The sequence below is a fragment of the Sabethes cyaneus genome, chromosome 3 (assembly GCF_943734655.1).
Source record: "Sabethes cyaneus chromosome 3, idSabCyanKW18_F2, whole genome shotgun sequence".
NCBI lineage: Eukaryota > Metazoa > Arthropoda > Insecta > Diptera > Culicidae > Sabethes > Sabethes cyaneus.
The window spans coordinates 51,125,528-51,143,328 of NC_071355.1; the positions used below are offsets into that span (position 1 = coordinate 51,125,528).

At 42.9% G+C, this 17,801-nt stretch overlaps 4 protein-coding genes across 5 annotated transcripts; 1 reads left to right on the forward strand and 3 right to left on the reverse strand.

The window, feature by feature from the left end:
* LOC128742402 (small G protein signaling modulator 3 homolog) lies at positions 1 to 3,231 on the reverse strand. Of its 2 annotated transcripts, none has more exons than XM_053838752.1 (4): positions 3,064 to 3,231; positions 2,046 to 3,004; positions 951 to 1,788; positions 1 to 893 (listed from the first exon to the last, which is right to left on the reverse strand). In XM_053838752.1, exons 1-4 carry the CDS (start codon positions 3,130 to 3,132, stop codon positions 354 to 356), a joined length of 2,406 nt encoding a protein of 801 aa, XP_053694727.1. In that variant the 5' UTR covers positions 3,133 to 3,231; the 3' UTR covers positions 1 to 353. The 2 variants fall into 2 exon arrangements, with proteins under 2 accessions (XP_053694727.1, XP_053694726.1); XM_053838751.1 differs by having other exon boundaries at positions 2,046 to 3,010.
* A 4,439-nt stretch (positions 3,232 to 7,670) lies between these two features.
* Positions 7,671 to 8,488, forward strand: LOC128743308 (DNA-directed RNA polymerase II subunit RPB7). Its single transcript, XM_053839862.1, has 3 exons — positions 7,671 to 7,784; positions 7,852 to 8,310; positions 8,374 to 8,488. The coding sequence occupies exons 1-3, from the start codon at positions 7,773 to 7,775 to the stop codon at positions 8,422 to 8,424; spliced, it is 522 nt and encodes a 173-aa protein (XP_053695837.1). The 5' UTR covers positions 7,671 to 7,772; the 3' UTR covers positions 8,425 to 8,488.
* A 783-nt stretch (positions 8,489 to 9,271) lies between these two features.
* Positions 9,272 to 10,249, reverse strand: LOC128744039 (60S ribosomal protein L32). The gene is made up of 3 exons (XM_053840782.1): positions 10,162 to 10,249; positions 9,731 to 9,826; positions 9,272 to 9,669 (listed from the first exon to the last, which is right to left on the reverse strand). The coding sequence occupies exons 2-3, from the start codon at positions 9,821 to 9,823 to the stop codon at positions 9,358 to 9,360; spliced, it is 405 nt and encodes a 134-aa protein (XP_053696757.1). The 5' UTR covers positions 9,824 to 9,826; positions 10,162 to 10,249; the 3' UTR covers positions 9,272 to 9,357.
* A 1,633-nt stretch (positions 10,250 to 11,882) lies between these two features.
* Positions 11,883 to 17,801, reverse strand: LOC128739579 (uncharacterized). Its single transcript, XM_053835073.1, has one exon. The coding sequence runs from the start codon at positions 17,799 to 17,801 to the stop codon at positions 11,883 to 11,885; it is 5,919 nt and encodes a 1,972-aa protein (XP_053691048.1).

The following is a 17,801-nucleotide window of genomic DNA, read 5'->3' on the forward strand; positions in this document are numbered from 1 at the left end:
TTTATATATTTATCCAATTGCATTAAAATTATGTAGTTTCTACGTAATTATATTAGAACACAACTCATCCTTTATCCAAAACTAATTTGCACTTGTTTGAAAGATTATGGAAATACTTAGTTATTAAAGCGACACTGTTTTCTAAGCTTGGCCGTTGATTTTTGAGATTTGAATAACGGCAACCAAGACTCTTAAATTGCTCGCTAAAAGCAAATAGCTGTAAACTATAAAAAATCAGGCAATAAACAACAAAACATGCACAGACATTCAAACAATAAATAAATAATAAAAAATCTCTTCTGACAATAAAATAAACTTGAAACTTTGATCTTTGTTTAGCTAACTATTTTTCTCTAAAGATCCCACGAGAAAAGGTGATGTTTAACTAGCATATCACGCACGCCATCCTTCAGCGGTTGGCTCTGCACAGCTTCCCGTTTTGCTGGTAGCTCCCAGTCCGGGTTGAGATTGAACGCAAATTGCGATAGCAGTCGCAGTTCGCACTTGATCTGTACCCACCCGGGCGAATAGATAAAACTCCATGGTTGATACCATTTTTGAACGATCTCCGAGCAGCTGCAAAGCACCTCCATCCACAGGTGCAATACCTGCTCGTTCAAACCGAGACAGATGAGCGAACGTAGCTTAACGTCCATCTGAGCGTGCGTTGCATCATGGCTTTGGTTTACCGATTGAACGCAACGATACAGCAACTCTTCCGGCGTCAATACTTTGCCATCTTCGTCCAAGCGGTAAGTTTTGCACAGAACCAAACGAGAGTAAACGGACTCGAAGTCCTTTTCTACCTCACGAGTAGCGGCTTCTTCGATGAACAGCCACGGATGACAGGGACCACCGAGAAACGATGGACGCTTCATACCGTGCTCCAAGACCTGACAAAGTAATTCGCTTTCAGTAAATATTAAATCTAAAACAAGCAAATAGTTTACCTGTTTAATAGTGGGTGCCAGCGTTCCGCGAACCAAATCCGTAACAGTTTCCGAAATTGCATCATCTCCAGCGCAACTGTACTGCTTGCTGCGCTCGTCCAGCAGTTCTACAAATTTTGCCGGAAACCAACCACGCAATCCGTTTAATTCGCCGACCCAGCAGTGCTCATCCTTTTGACTGATGATCGTTATGATATCATTCTTCCTAAAACCCAACTCATCATCATCGTGCCGCTCGAAATCGTGCAAGGCTTTTGCTCGTCGACTACGCGTCCTAGAGACATTGATATAGTTTTCGTGGTCTTTGGCATGGCTATCCATACTGTAATCAGCAACTAGCTTAATGTGTGCACTCAACTTCGGTTCGATAGCCAAAAAGTGCCGGGCCACTTTAAGAATGGCCTCTCGCAAATCGACCAATATTTCTGTCTGACGAATATTTTTGTTTTTCAACTCGTCCTCCCCATTATCGTTACCGAACAGAATTATTTGCAGCATTGATTTGGACTTCTTCACTTGTCGGCGCGCCAGATGCTGTTTCGGCAAATTTGAACCAGCCTCGGGGTTACCGACCAGCGCTCCCTGATCGGCCATCAAATAAGCCAGATGCCGGCGGCGATGCGTTTCAATTACCATCGGCGAAAGGGAACCTCCCACTTCCATCGATATGGAAAACAGATGCTCCACATCGTCTATGTCACCGGGGATATCCGACAGAGAATTAAAAATTTGGGCCGAATTTTCAAGATTCTTTAGTGAAGGTTCTTTGATTTTGAGCAAACCCAGCGTCAGTTGAAACAGCACAATCGAACCATCGTAGAAGAACCAATCCCAGATTCTGAAAAATTTAAAATTTAGTCAATTATTATTGCACATGCAAAAATTGTCTAAAGTATGAGTAAGTGATGTCACATTTTGATTGAAAAGAAGATGATTTATGAGCAGACATTGATGGATTGATACTAAATTTTGATTGCTAATCAAACATACTCAAGCGAACTTTGTGTTATCTTGTCTGTAATCAAAATTCGATAATCACATAACTTTTTTCTCTATCGTCATGAGAAGAATGTATTCATTAGCATCTTTACTTACCGCAGTAAAATCTTCATATGAACAACACTTGCGAATAGCGTCAAAAACCAATGAAGCGTAATCAAAGACAGCTCAATGTCATGGCTCTTCAAAGTGTCGTCGACGGCGGTTAAATAGTTGCCGATCAGCGTTTGCATTACTCGCTGGTCAGCCTGAATACCGAGAAGGGTCGACGAGTAGTAGGACGCCGGCAGTAGATCTTCCACGATAGTCGCCATCATCCAGAAGGAGTCTTCCTCTTCTAAAAGCAAAAGCAAAGAAGCAGCGATTACGCCCGTTCCCTGGCAGTAGCCAATATCGGGAAAAAGCCAAGCAATTCCGCGCAGGATTCGACGCAACCTAGGAACTCCGGTGCTCGATAGCGAACTGAAGCAGGCATTGGTGGGCATGATTCGCAGTAAATCTTTCTCAATTTGTTTCGAAGTCATGAGAGCATCATTTGAGGAAACTTTTACAATCTCCTGATACGATGTTTCCGATTTAAGTTTCTTGTGTAACGCTCCCGATAGACGCATCCACATCTGTGGCCTCAGGGAATGCGGTATCCCCGATCGTACCATGTTGCGCAACTTTTCCGTCCTAGGAAGGACAACATCCACACTATCCCATGTAAGCTCCGTGGCTTCCTTGTTATGTGAAAACTCCAAATGTGCAACCCATTGTAATCTCTGTGCCGGATCTTCCATAAAGGGAATACTAAGCAGTTTGTTTGAACTTTGCTCTGGCCCATCTTCTTCTTCCACTCGAAAACCAAACTCATCGAATCGATAATCAGGTTGATGATTCGGAGGTTCATTTGGATCCGGTTGCCCCAGCTTAGCCAATATATCCTGCGGCCACATTGACGGGGTCAGCGCCGAAAACGGTCCTCCCGCTGTTGGCCGCAAGCCATCTGCGATGCGTATACTCTCGCCCAACTCAACAAACTCTCCGTCATCCTCAGAATTCGCAGTCTCCAGCTTTTTCTGCAATTCGACTTTATCAGTCCACAGCACCAGTCATCATTCGGTTCACTTACCATATGTTCATCTTTGCCAACATATCCTTCGTGGTCGCGAGAACCGAACAAAGATTTCGCTACATCCATTCAAATGATCAATGTTTCACTTTTCCACTGCAAAAAATCTCTACACCTACGCACCACAAGTTTAAAAACGATTTTTGCACTTGTTTAGTCGAAACATTAATAACTTTCATATGCAACGCAGATGAAAAAAATGTAAACAGGATCCCCCATCAGAATTCAGAAAATGACAAAGACACACGCTAAAATTTTTTAAATCAATTATAGAAAATAGTTTCTCGCATCTGTAAAACTTTTGGTTTCAATTCAGTACTAGATTGTACCAGGCAGTGCTACCAGCACAATTTATAACGAAAGCAAACGAATTCCGTAAAACAAAAACAGGAGAAACCCGGAAAACATTACCCTAACATCCTGTAAAAATTTATTACATTAAATTTTGTAGTATAGAAACAACCCGTTAAAAAGATTTACATTAAATTTTGTAGTATAAACAATGCATCTACAACAGTTTTTATTGTGGACATTGAAACTTACGGTAAATTTATTGTAAAAGTCTCTTTTTTTTCATTTTATTGTTTTTAATTTTATGCGAAAGAATTGGCCATATTTCATCACAAAATTACGGTTGTACAACATTTTCCCGAAAACCGTTTCCCCGAAACCCAGTTCCCCGAAGGATATTTTCCCGAAGCCTATTTCCCCGAATGAACTGTTTTCCCGAATGTACCACTTTCCCGAAAACCAATTCCCCGAATGTACTACTTCCCCGAATACCATTTCCCCGAATATAATACTTCCCCGAAAACCATTTCCCCGAATATACTACTTCCCCGAAAACCGTTTGCCCGAATGTACCATTTCCCCGAAAAGTAACGTTTTATATTTCGAGGTCACAAATTATATAAGTGTTGAAGCTAGGCACATCAGAGATCAGAGTATTAGGCATTACTAGTTCCGTGCAAATGGTATTAAAGTCAACAATATCTCTGAACAAAACATGCACATTTCCTTCAACAATGTTTGAATGCTTGAGAGAATACGTTCAAACATTTTTGTCGAAAATGTTCTGTATCTTCCGCTAGGAAACCGCCACCTTTAGACCAAGCGTATGCAATTAGGCGTCGCACGCAATTGCGGCACCTCACGGACTCAACGAATGGTTGTCCGACTTTCTCTAGAAAACTAAACACCAGAAAATAAAATACCGAAGGATATTCCCCAGAAAGAATCATTCTCCAGAAAACTAATGCTCAGGAAGTACTAAATTCCAGAAAACCAATTCCAAGTATCAAATTCCAGAGAACTGATTCTCAGAAAGTACTATTTACCAGAAAGCTATTGGCAAGAAAGAACCAATATCTAGAAAAATGTTTAACAACGAGTAACCCAAAGTTAAAAATAAATGGAGTGTTCATTTATTTAAAGGAATTAACTTACATCAGGAAACAAAACCAAATTATTCTGCAGTAGGTATTATTATAATTATTAATATCTTTTCTTCCAACCACATCTTCATCTGCTATCTTACAGTTTATTAAGTATCTCTCTTTTCTGGATTTTTCGCGCATCGTCTAATTACCGCATTTGCCCGCATTTTCGACTTTCCCCGAAAATTATTTTCTCGGATAAACGAAATATTTTTAAAATCATTGTTACGAGTACAATGAGTTACGCTTATTACAAGATGTGGCACCTAACTATTTTATCGTACTAGTAGCAAACGTTTCCTAGATGATTCAGGGCGAGACGGCCGTAGGCCGCGAGTGTTCGCCGGCGACCCGCCGTCGGAAGCGCCGGCCACTGCGGGGGGGCAGCCCCCCCGCAGAAACCACCTCTATTTAGGTGCATGTGTTTTCCTAGGTTTGCCGACTAGTAGGGGTTATCCTTTAGTTGAGTCCGAACGAGCGATAGCGAGTAAGGACAGCATATAACCAACAATTAAGTAGACCGAAGGCTGCGAATGTTTTGACATACAGTCGATATTTCCCTACTGCAAGAGTTAAATTCTCTGACTGAAGATGAAAGAAAGAAGCAGTCACCAGCGACTTTGCTGGCCTAGACCGTAATTGAAGAAGATGTGCGCCGTCTGATGAGCGGTATCAAATAACAATAGCAAAATGCGAGAATATCTTTGCAAATAATGACTAATTTTGTTTCAGTTTTTCATGAAATATAATGTCATTACCTTTAATTGACCTTTACACAGTGTTTCGAGTAAAAGTATGGTAAAAAAGGGTTGTAATTATTATTGGAGCATTGCTTTTTGCACCCTTAAGACCTAGCGCCCTTAGCGGTGGCTAGTCTGACAACCGCACGCTACGGCACTGACCTTACCTACATGATCCGAAAACGATTTTTACGTTGGAAATCATACCAAGGGACCTAAGAAGGTCAAAGTTCTGCGTCTGTTCACGAAGATTGATCCATCTATTCACCAAGAAAAATGATAGCCAATCCACCGTTGGATGTAGCAGACTTTCGCACGCACAAATTTGTAAATTTCCGCATACCCAGTCGTAGTAACTAATTTTCAGTTGATTCCGCACGAGCAGAAGTTATTTTATCAGCAAGAATATGTGAAAACTGGTTTTGTTTTGAGGTGTTAAATAGTATGTGACATGTTCCGTCAAAATTCATTGACGTTTCAATTGTTTCAGCTTTATGTGTTTTTCTACTTTTTGATTTGCAGCCTTCTGTGGTACTCAACCCCAGTTTTTAAATTTTAAACTTATCAGATTTGCAGCATAAAACTGCTTTACCTATTCTATAATGCTGTGCAGGGGAAGTAATGGCTTATTTTTAAAAACATGCTTTCCGAAGAAGCGGCATTCGAGAAATTGGTTTTTATAAACTGTATTTTGGGAATCTAGTACCTACATTCGGAAAAGTATTTTTCAGAAAAACTTCATTCGGGGAAAATATTTCCCCGTATGTCGTATAATCTTACATATATTTCTACTTTGAAGATACTGGGAAAAAATTTTTGGGTAAGACCAGACATACACTTGACAACAGGTTTGCAATGCAATGTAACATGAATTTTACTCGTGGAAATCAGGTTTGCGGGGAAATGATACCTTCGGGAAAATGTTTTTCGGGGAATTGGTACATTCGGGGAAATATTTTTCGGGGAATTAGTACATTCGGGGAAATATCTTTCGGGAAATTAGTACATTCGGGGAAATATATTTCGGGGAATTATTACATTCGGGGAAATATCTTTCGGGAAAAGAGTTTTCGGGGAATTGATACATTCGGGGAAATATCTTTCGGGGAGACGGGTTTCGGGGAAATGGTTTTCGGGGAATTGTTATACAATCCAAAATTACTGCTTTTTTAATATTTTATTTTTTCGCTTAAAAGATTAGTTTGATGGTTTGTTTATCGTTTATGACGATAAGTTTTATTGTTTTTACTGTATTTTGTATTCTACTGTTACCATAATTTTTACCTTCGTGCTATGCTTATTTTATCCGGGAATACCGTGTACCCCCGTTGGTATGACCTTCTTTAATCTGAACATTTTTAATCTGTACCCCGGTGGTATGAATGCGTTCACATTAAAAACCGACCAAGCGTCATACACAATTGACGTTAAAGTTGACCGGTAAATTAAAAAAAAAGCAAAAAATCTTAATGCGTTTCCTCTTGCTCCAGAGCTTTGGCAATACAGCTCATACGCAACCTACCTCTCTCCAGCACTCAAAATAGACCATTTTAGTCGAAACTCCCGAGCCAATTTCGTCTTCTACAAACCGAACCTTTAGAATTCGCACATGTTTGAAATGTTTTCAAAACGTTTGTTTTCGTCAAATCAAAACAATAAGTTTATAGGGTGCGCGTCTTGCGCGTATGTGAAAATGAATAGAGTTACCAAATATTCAGATTAAAAATGAACTCGCCCAATCTGAACGAGCTGTTTTTCATATTAGCGGGGGTTGAGTGTACCGCATTTTGCACTGTTAATCTGGCAGTAGAGTGGCGTTTAGTTTATTGTTGCTGCAGTTGAAAACCGTAATAATCGACGTGCGACTTTCGGTTTTATTCTTGTTATGTGTGTCGGAACTACGTCGTAGGTGGTGCGCTGTATAGCGCTTCAGTGTGCGAACACAGCGCACCACGCGCGACGTAGTTGCGACACGCAGAAAAAGAATAAAACCGAATGTCCCACGTCGATTATTAGAGTTTTCAACTGCAGTGCAACAACAATAATCAACTTATGAGTTTGACTTCTTTTTCCTTCTTGCACATCTTTTTTACTTCATATTCCTTGTGCGAAATCGTGTGCGAAACTCGACTGTAATCGTTTAAATCGGGGTAGTCTGAATAGAGGCAAATGTCGCAATAATAAATTGAAAATAAACTTGTCAAACAAGGAGCGATATAAAGGTGAGGCAATGACAATTTATTTACTTAAAAATTCCGTCATCAACTCCCTCATCTCACTTACTTTAATAATCTGTGATTGTGGCAACCCTGTTGGTAGTAAACTTTACTCTGTAGTACTAGAGGCTAGTTCAGCGACGCCGCCAGTGACAGCTGACAGTGTTGTATTCTTCCACACCTTTTGATACCTCATTAGTAGTTCCACCTTCTTCAACGCGAACGCCACGGTTAACATCAACAGCATATAAGTAAATAACGCTGCCGGGTTGTACTATTAACAGTTTGTACCTAATCAATTATAATTAAAAACAACAATGTTTTATCATGTGAGTATTAATACCCTCTAAACAAACAAATGCTTATTCCTGTTAAATTCTCTGTTTTGGTGTTTAGATATCTTTGGAGCACGAAATCCTGCTGCATCCAAGATACTTCGGTCCACAGCTTATCGAAACGGTCAAGCAAAAACTGTACACAGAAGTCGAAGGGACATGCACCGGAAAGTACGGTTTCGTGATAGCGGTCACCACGATCGACGACATTGGTTCCGGTGTCATCCAGCCAGGCCAGGGCTTCGTGGTTTACCCGGTCAAGTACAAGGCTATCGTATTCCGTCCCTTCAAGGGTGAAGTGCTGGATGCGGTAGTTACACAGGTCAACAAGGTAGGAATGTTTGCCGAAATCGGACCCCTGTCCTGTTTCATCTCCCATCACTCCATTCCGGCCGACATGCAATTCTGCCCGAACGGCAATCCGCCCTGTTACAAGTCGAAAGAAGAAGACGTCGTTATTGCGCTGGAGGATAAAATTCGACTGAAGATTGTCGGTACGCGGGTGGATGCCACTGGTATTGTAAGTTGTTAATTTTTAACAGTAATATAATATTTCCCTCATCGTTTTTTTCTTGCTTTTTAGTTTGCTATTGGAACTCTGATGGACGACTTCTTAGGATTAGCTTGCAGTTAGTCATTTACGCTACTTGTTAGTGTGTAAACTAATAACATAACTTTATTTTATAAAATCTTCGCCCAACTAAAAATTGTCTTTTTTTGGTAAATAAGTAAACCTATGCCTTTGCTTACAGTAATTAGGCTTATTCTAAACGACAGATCGGTTTATCGAACCAAAGTGGATAGTATTCTCCATTCCACTAGCAAAATCAAATAGGCGAAACAACTTGTTCGAAGTAAGTCGAACGAAATTAAGATCCGTCGGAGTGCGGAATGAGGGTGAAACATTCCGTGATTTTCTGATGAAGAACATTTCATAGTTTTGATACATTCTATAAGTATATTATACCAGATAGCCGTTCGTATAGAAAGCTTAAAACCGTTGCAAAACTCTATTTCTAACGATTTGCGATACTATAGAATGTTTTTTTACTGAAATCGCCAACTTGAAAATTCCATCGAAAGTATGATTCGATGGACTCACTAATAAGGGTGTAAATGGAAAAAATAGCAAAATTAAATGCATAGTTACTGATCATGCCCTGCCTAAGGAGTATTACAGCTAATTTGGTCGAATCCGCGAAATGAACCTATTCAAAACTGTGGGTGTATATTCTAGGGTCGATGCAATTTGCAACCATCATTTTTACATAAATTTTTCAAATCGTATGGAGCGTTAACAGGTTAAAGATTAAAAGTGGAGGTTAAAAGTGAATGCATCCCATTGTTTTGTCATCATCACAAAAAAAATTTGAATTTAAGGGCGAAGTATAGATTGATTCACGCTAAGATGTATAAACTTAACTTATGTTTTCAAAACCCACAAACGACGCAATGTGATGTTCTTCATAAATTTCAAAACATTTGGAACTAGAACTTAATTTTTTATTTAAAGATGATTTTCATACAAGCTCTGGCGTATGCATTTAACTCCTTCATCCAGTCACGCTTACTCAATTTCCTGTGCCCGCAGTCTGCCGTTCGGATTCGTCACGGCAATGGCCAGCTGCTTCGCACGTTCGACGATCAGTTTACGCTTCTTGGACGACACGCCGTGCGCAATTTCGGCACTGTAAACACGGTTCTGCATCAGCAACACTTCCAACTCGCGCACGTTGTGAACCAGGAATTTCTTGAACCCATTCGGCAGCATATGACGGGTGCGTTTGTTCGATCCATAACCGATGTTTGGCATCAGATATTGACCCTTGAAGCGACGACGCACTCGATTGTCAATACCTTTCGGCTTGCGCCAGTTTGGCTAGAAAAATGAAACACGGTTAGTCATTGAGTTACTTATTTTCTGTTTGATATTTACTTACTGCAAGTTTATCATAGCGGTCCGACTGGTGGCGAATGAACTTCTTCGTTCGCTTCTTGACAATCTTAGGTTTGTATGCTGGTCGAAGAGCCATCTTCTGTGGGAAGCAACAGAGAAAGTGAGGTTAGAATTTGAACCAAGAATGTTTTTTATTTGGAAAAATATTTAAAGACACTGCAATACGATTTTCAAATTTACACTTTTTTTGCAAACTATACTTAATAAACCATTTTATCCTGTAAATAATCTAATAAGGCAAACTTATGCGGAAAAGTTCAGCCCACTTGTAAACAAATCTTTTATTACTGAATGTCGTGTATTACGGCGGTAAAGCTCAAAATTGATACTATTCCAATAAACAAATCAATTATTTGAACACATCAACAGATAATAAGTATTGTTTTTTCTAGAATAACTTAAAAAATTTCTTACTTTTGATCAGAACACGACACGAGGCTGTTCGTTCAATGTGGAAGGGACAATCAAAAAGGAGAGAAACTTGGCCGCTTTGACATAAGCTGTCAACAATGATCCCATTTGACATTAGCATGCTGAGAATTTCTAAACAGTTGGCAGAAATGAGTTGATGCACTGTGAAAATTTTTGATTTGATTGATAGCCCGCATTTTGCACCTTAGGCTGTGAACCATTTCGCGAAATTTTTAACTTTTTGGTTAAAATTTGACAGTTTGATGGTTTTTCGAAAATAACCCTGCTCGGGAGCATGGTTAGTTTTGACCAAGGTTTTGACAGTTCGATGGTTCGCTTCAGAGCCAATGAGATATGCACAGGTGAGGAAGAGAGCTTCGACGTGTTTCACTGATTTGTCGTTGGAATTTTTTTGCATTGGTATGGATGCTTATCACAAAATAAATTTGTTCAAACAACCCGGGTTGAAATGAGATGAATTTTATCTATCAAATAAAAGCAAATCAACGTCAAAAATTCATCCAATTTTAACTCGAACAGAATAAACAATATTTTCATCCTCACCTTATAGGCTCTCATTGAACAAAAAAAACTATCAATACGTCAAATATGAAATGGTTCGCATTCTGAACTGATTTTAACTAACCACTCGAGGAGAAATAACCATCAAACTGTCAAATTTTAACTAAAAAGTTAAAAATTTCGCGAAATGGTTCTCAGCCTCTGGACACCGCAGTCTAAAAGTGCGATTGGCACAAAAAGTGCGACAATGCGATTGCTGTGAGTGAGAAAGAGAAAGAGTGACAACTGCAATGTTGCTGTTTTGTTTTGTCATATACATTGGCATTAGAGAAAATAATCTGGATTAATCCAGCTATAGCTGCAAAGCAGAATATTTAATACAACAATGATTCGCTAATTGAGAGTTCTTTAATTGGGCGGTTCGTTAGTTCGATGTTCACTGCCCAGATAACACAAAATCGTAATAGAAAGTTCACATTAAATCGTTTTCATGTCAATTTCACATTGGAATTGTATAATGGTTAGAGTATGTCAAATCGAAGTGAACAATAAATTTGTTACTTGCGGAACACGGTAACAAAGAGGGTGATTTGGCCTTTCCAAATTTGCAACGTCGTTTATTCGTACGAAGCTTAACGAGCGTTTTAAATTCCTGTGTAGTACATAAATTTTAGATAGTTTTTTGATAATTTTTAGGTTAACTAGGTCTGCTTACGTTTAGTGTCCTTTTTCCTCTCTATTCGCTGACGTACGAGCCCACTGTTAATACGCTTTACCTTTAATTTAAATTTATCTTTAGGCATTAAACTCGTTTTAGAATAGATTTCCTTACCATAGACTTAGATCAGCAAGCTATTCTTTCTTCCGTACTAATCATAGGCATAAGTAGACATACGATCCTAAGTATAAGCAATTTTACAGTAATTTTAAGCACAAATTACCTATAGTTTTTATCTTTACCTTAGATTCACTGTTAGAAAGTAAGTTTATTGCCTCCGTAACAATATTTTATCTACTAACTTTAACCTATAAACTTTTAACTATTAACTTTTGACTTTTAATGATATTTTAAAGAAATTTTAATCAGACTTTTATTTCGCGTCTCACGTTGTAAAGATCAATCTTCTTTTTTCCTTTGTTTACGATTCTCCTACCGTCACTTGCATTCGATACAGCCCACTTTCGCTCGATCAGGGCTGTTGCTACTGGAATGCGTTCGGTGTGTTCGATCCGAGGGGTTGACACTCCGGTGACACTCCCCCCCAGTTTGCTGACTCCGCCTCTGAGTCTGCTAACTCCTGCTTTCCTCTGACATCAAGCACCGCAACCTTAACCGCTGGTCTCTCGTACACGCCTTTCGAAGTTTGGATTGTAACCGTGCGTACTTGTCCGTCTCGGTTTATCGTTCCAATGACGCGCCCTTTCGGCCAGCAGTTCCTTGGTAGACCTGGATCCACTATCAGCACGATATCGTTCCTCCTAATTGGCGGAACCTTCTCATGCCACTTGGATCGCCGGGTGATTTCCGGCAGATACTCTCGCACCCACCTCTTCCAGAAGTAGTTGGCCATTTGCTGAGAGAGATGCCAGCCACGACTCAAGAAAGTTGAATTATCGTCCAACTCGGTCCAGGGTTTGAAACCGTCAGACGATCCCAGCAACCAGTGATTAGGCGTTAGGACGGGGGCTGCCTCATCCTCTATGGGCACGTGAGTCAGCGGTCTTGCATTTAGAATGCCTTCAACCTCAATCAACGCGTTCCTCAACTCTTCCTCTGTCGTTCGACGCGACAACCGAAACTCTGACAAGGTACGTTTGACAGATTGAATAAGCCGTTCCCAACTTCCTCCCATATGGGGAGACGCCGGTGGATTGAAACGCCAGGTAGTAGTCGAAGACACGAGCTCCTGCGCCATCTCGTGCTGATCTAGGGCCAGCAATGCCTGCTTCAATTCTCGCTCGGAGCCAACGAAGTTGGTTCCTCTGTCGCTGTAGAAAACAGCCGGTGTGCCTCGTCGCACCATGAAGTTGCGTATCGCCATTACGCATGAGCTTGTTGACAGTGAGCTAGCTATATCTATGTAAACCGCACGGATCGTAAGGCAAGTCAGAAGAACCCCCCATCGTTTCTCAACCCGTCTCCCTATAGCCACTTCCATGGGACCAAAATAATCAATACCGGTGTGCGTGAAAGGACGAACGAACGCTGCAAGCCTACATACCGGGAGATTTGCCATCGCGGGGGGTCGCGGACGGGCTACTCGCAACTTACAGCGTTGACAGTCGGATCTGACCTTGGTGTATACTCTGCGCAGTCGGCTGATGCAGTACCTTTGACGAACCTCGTTAATCACCGACTCGTGGTTTTGATGGTGAAACTTTTGATGATAGCTTTCTACGATGAGGAGCGTAATCGGGTGGTCACGTGGAAGGATGATTGGGTTGGCAGTATCTGGAGTTAAAAATTTACACATTCCCGTTCTACCGTGCATACGAAGCAGTTGACGTTCGTCGAGATACGGACTCAGTTTGTAAAGCGGACTTCGTTTAGGAAATGTCGTGTTGTCCTTCCTGCGTAAGATTGACAATTCTTCTGAGTACTTATCCTGCTGCGCGATGCGAAGATGAAATTCTTCTGCCTGGCGGATTTCGTCACTAGTGAGGCATCCACTGATCTTGGCGAACTTCTTCGGGCGTGCGTTTTTAATAAACCGGAATACGTATACGGTCGCTCGAACTAATCTCCTCCAAGTACAGAAGTTAGTCGCAGGTATTGCCTCGCTTGTCGTTTCAATGTGCACGTTGACATGTGCACGCAGCTCCTCTGTAGGTTCTGCTATTTTACCTGGTATTACCGGCCACTCTTCTTCTCCTTGCCAAAGAAATTCAGGTCCCTTGAACCACCTGCTGTTACCCGTTAGCGATGGACGACAGTGCCATTTCGTACCCTCGTCCGCGACATTCCACCTCGTTGGAACCCACCTCCATTCGATAACGTTTGTCAGGTCCAGAATATCGCTGACCCTTGCTGCCACGAATGCGCTGTACTTGCGGTGATCAGCCCGTATCCAGGAGAGTACATTTCTGGAGTCTGACCAATAGAAACGCTTTGAGATCTCTATGGATAATCCTTGAAGAACAGAAACGGATAGTCTAGCACCAATGCGTGCTGCTTCAAGCTCCAATCGAGGAATGGTTAAATATTTGAGGGGGGCTACACGGCTCTTCGCTGCCACGAGTGAACATTCGACCGCACCGTTTTCTACGAACCGAAGATATACTACCGCCGCCATACCATTTTCGCTTGCATCCACGAAGGTATGCAACTGTACCTCCATCTGAGATGTAATCCTCGTTTGAAGTCTGTAGCAGCGTGGGATCTTCAAGTGTTCGATCTCTGGAAGGAATTTCAGCCACGTTTGCCACTTTTCGTAGCATTGTTGATCGACGTTGTCATCCCAACCTGCACCCGTTCGCCAGATCTCCTGCATCAGTACTTTGAGATACATGAGATAGTGGGCAATCAAACCTAGTGGATCGTAGATGGTCATCATGATGCGGAGCACTTCTCGCTTCGTAGGACAGCGGGCACCCTCCAGCAGGTCTCTTCCCAGTCTATCCCAGTTGATCTTGTAGGTGAAGCAATCTGTTTTGGTGCACCACCACATGCCCAGTACCTTCTCTGTTGCTAGATCAGACGATAGATCAAGGCTTTTCTCCTCTCCCGAGTTACTGCAAAGTGCCGACAGAACGGCGACGGAGTTGGACATCCAATTTCGAATTTCGAACCCACCTTGGTTGTGCACGTACCAGACTGCTTTTGCTAACTCGATCGCATCCTGCTCTGTTTCTGTACTGCACAACATGTCGTCGACGTAAGTACAATGTACAATTGCCTTAGTAGCTGCCGGGTGCTGTTTGCTGAACCTTTCGGCGTTTTTGTTCTTTATGAACTGCGCGCTCGCTGGAGAACAGCATGCTCCAAATGTCATCACCTGCATGACGTAAACATTGGGTTCGCTCTTCTCGGTATCCCGCCACAAGAACCGTTGACTGTGCTGATCCTCGCTACGTATGCCAACTTGGTGAAACATTTCGCGAATGTCACCACATATTGCGAAACGGAACTCGCGAAACTTGTAGAGGACGGTAACCAGCGGCGTGAGCAGATCAGGCCCAGCGAGGAGACAGGAATTCAGCGAAACTCCATTCGTTTTTGCGGCTGCGTCCCAGACGAGTCTCAGTTTTCCGGGTTTATTAGGGTTGGTAACTGGGAAGACTGGTAAATACCAGACACGTTCGTGGTCCTCCATCAGCTCCTCTTCGGTCAGTTTGCGAGCGTAGTCCTTCGCTACGTAATCCGCAAACTTCTCCTTCAGCATCCGTGCGAGCTCCGGGCTTTTTTCCATCCGCCGTTCAAGGCTATGAAACCGTTTTAAAGCCATGGGCTTACTATCCGGCATCCGCACGTCGTTATAACGCCACAGCAAACCTGTTTCAAACCTCCCATTTGCATGATCGGTCAACTCGTGTAGAAGCTCTATGGCCCGCTCATCATCCTTAGAACGGAGCTGCCTAGAACGCGGCGTTACACCCAAATTCTCAAGAGAGAAATACTCTTTCATAGCGCGTTCTACGAATCCGTCGTCATTTTCCTTCTCCCCGTGCTCACAGCTGCAAACGTGGCACGTATAGTGTACCATATTCATTGGCTTGTCCGTCGGAAAGCCACCGTAGATCGTCCAACCCAGGTTGGTTTTAATTGCGATTGGTTGACCCGGTTTTCCTTCCCGGCTTTTCCTCACGAGCGTCGCGCTTGCGTGCCTTACTCCGATTAGGATACGTGGTCGAACATTACAATAGGGTTCAACCGGAACACCTTCTAAGTAGCGGTTTTCAGCTTGTAGCTGTTTCACGTCTAGTGTTTGAGGCGGTAACTGCAGTTCTTTAACAGTGCGGACATCCTCGAGATGAAACCGCTTTCCCTTTAGCCCAGAGACGTCTATATTAACACTACGGGATTCAGGTTCTGAACGGTGCGTGCCTCCAGTCCACTTGAGGCACAGTGGCCGGGGCTCTCCCGTAAGGTTTAATTCATCTGCCAGTTCCTGGTCCATCAGCGTCAGAGAGGATCCATCATCCAGGAAGGCGTAGCAGTGCATCATTACTCCGTTCCCATACGCTACAATGGGCACGTAACGGAATAGGGTTGTACTCGACCCAGACAAGTGTGCATTGCAAGCTTGTTCGTCGTGCAATGGGTTGACGCTCAGTTCCTTATGCAATAAGGGATGGTGCTTGAAGGTGCAGCCATTTACCTTACAATCCCTCGATTCGCATCCACCTTTGTGCTGTTTCAGGCACTTGCGACACGCTCTTGCCTCGCGTATTGTCGCCCACCGTCCATCGTAAGAGAGTTCCAAGAAGCGTTTACATTTCGCGAGTGACACGCAAGCTCCTTTGCAAGCAATGCAGCTGTTTTGGTTTGCTTTCCTGGCTCCAGTCGTCGTAGATACGCTCGATGCTTGCCCTTTGCTAGAAGACTGCTCAGCGTGTGTGTTTACAAAGGCCTTCGACTTCTTGCGGGGCTCCTGGTTCTGGTCAGGCTCCTGTTGTCTACGCGGCTCAGAAACTAGGGAGGCATCTTCCGCTATGGCATAGATCCACTCACTGAAGGCCACCAGATTAACCCTCCGCAAACACCTGGTGTGTCTCGCCCATTCTAGCTTCATCGAAGCGGGAAGCTTCCCAACTATGTCGCCCAGTAACGAAACGTCTCGCAGGTATTCCTTCCTCCCGCATGCGTCGATCGTAACAGCAAGATTCTGCACTGCCAGCGCAAAATCGATCAACTTATTCATCGAGTCGGCTCTAAGTGGTGGCATAGCTAAGACTTTGTCCTTCAATGACTGTATAATGAACTGCGGCTGTCCAAATCGCAACTTAAGTGCATCTATCGCCCTACGCACTGTTGACGGATGTAGCAGAAAACTACGCACTGTAGCAAGCGCGTCTCCCTTCAGGCAGTTTCTCAAACGAAGCATGTTCTCGTCGTCCGTATACCCGCACATACGCGTTGTGCTTTCGAAGGTGGAAAAAAACATTGGCCACTCCTCAGGATGACCTGTAAACATGGGTAAATCCTTTGCGACGACCTGGCGAGCAGCGAGTTGATTTCGCGTCAGGCTACCGTTTAACGGATTGCTGCTCGTTCCTCTTTGCTGACTAGCGTTTATAGCCCTCGGCGTGGATCGATTTTGGGGAACGAAATCACACGCATCGCACTCATCATCGTCCGTAGAATCATCGTCAGTATCTTCATCGACGTACTCATCGCTTACTTCACCTTCAGCATTCTCCTCACCCTGTTCACGTTCATCGCTCAACCACTCCTTTACTTTGGAGTTGCCGTCCACTACATCATCTCCCGACTCATCTTCGTCGTCTAGATCTGCTAGCTCCTGGCGTACACTAAACTGCTTCTCGATCAGTTTTTTCTTCTCTTCAAGCAGTGTCTGCTCTGCTGCGAGTTTCTGTAGTTGGAGTTTCAGGTGCTCCCGGGAGGATTTCTTCGACGCTGCCGAAGTCACTGAAGCCGCCTTCTGGGATTTTGCGGATTTTTGTTTTGCCGGTTCACGATTCTTCGATGATGATGGTACGTTACTCGTTTCCTTTGCTTTCGTCTCTTTCACAAGCTTCGTCACCTTAGACTTTCGCTTCTTCTTCGCCTTTTCCGCACATTTCACGCAACACCACGGCTCATTTTCGATATCTTGACCGACACCTACACAGCTGTAATGATGCCATTCATCACAGCTATCACACTGTACCATACGGCTATTATCCATTGAGTTACACGTCCGACAATTCTGACCAACGTTTTCGACCGCGAGGGAGGTTTGGCTATTCGCGAGGGAAGTTTGGCTCTTACGGGGAGTCTTTGAAGAGTCTTTGACAGACGAACCTTTCTTTTTATTAACGCTCGGGTTGTTACGGGTATCTTTATTACTATCGGAATTAACGGGGGGGTTTACTTCTGCCGCATCCGCATTTCGAAGAGAACTAGCTTTGCTCTTACCTTGACTGGTAGCGGTGGTTTCATTTCCAGTTGAACTCGACAT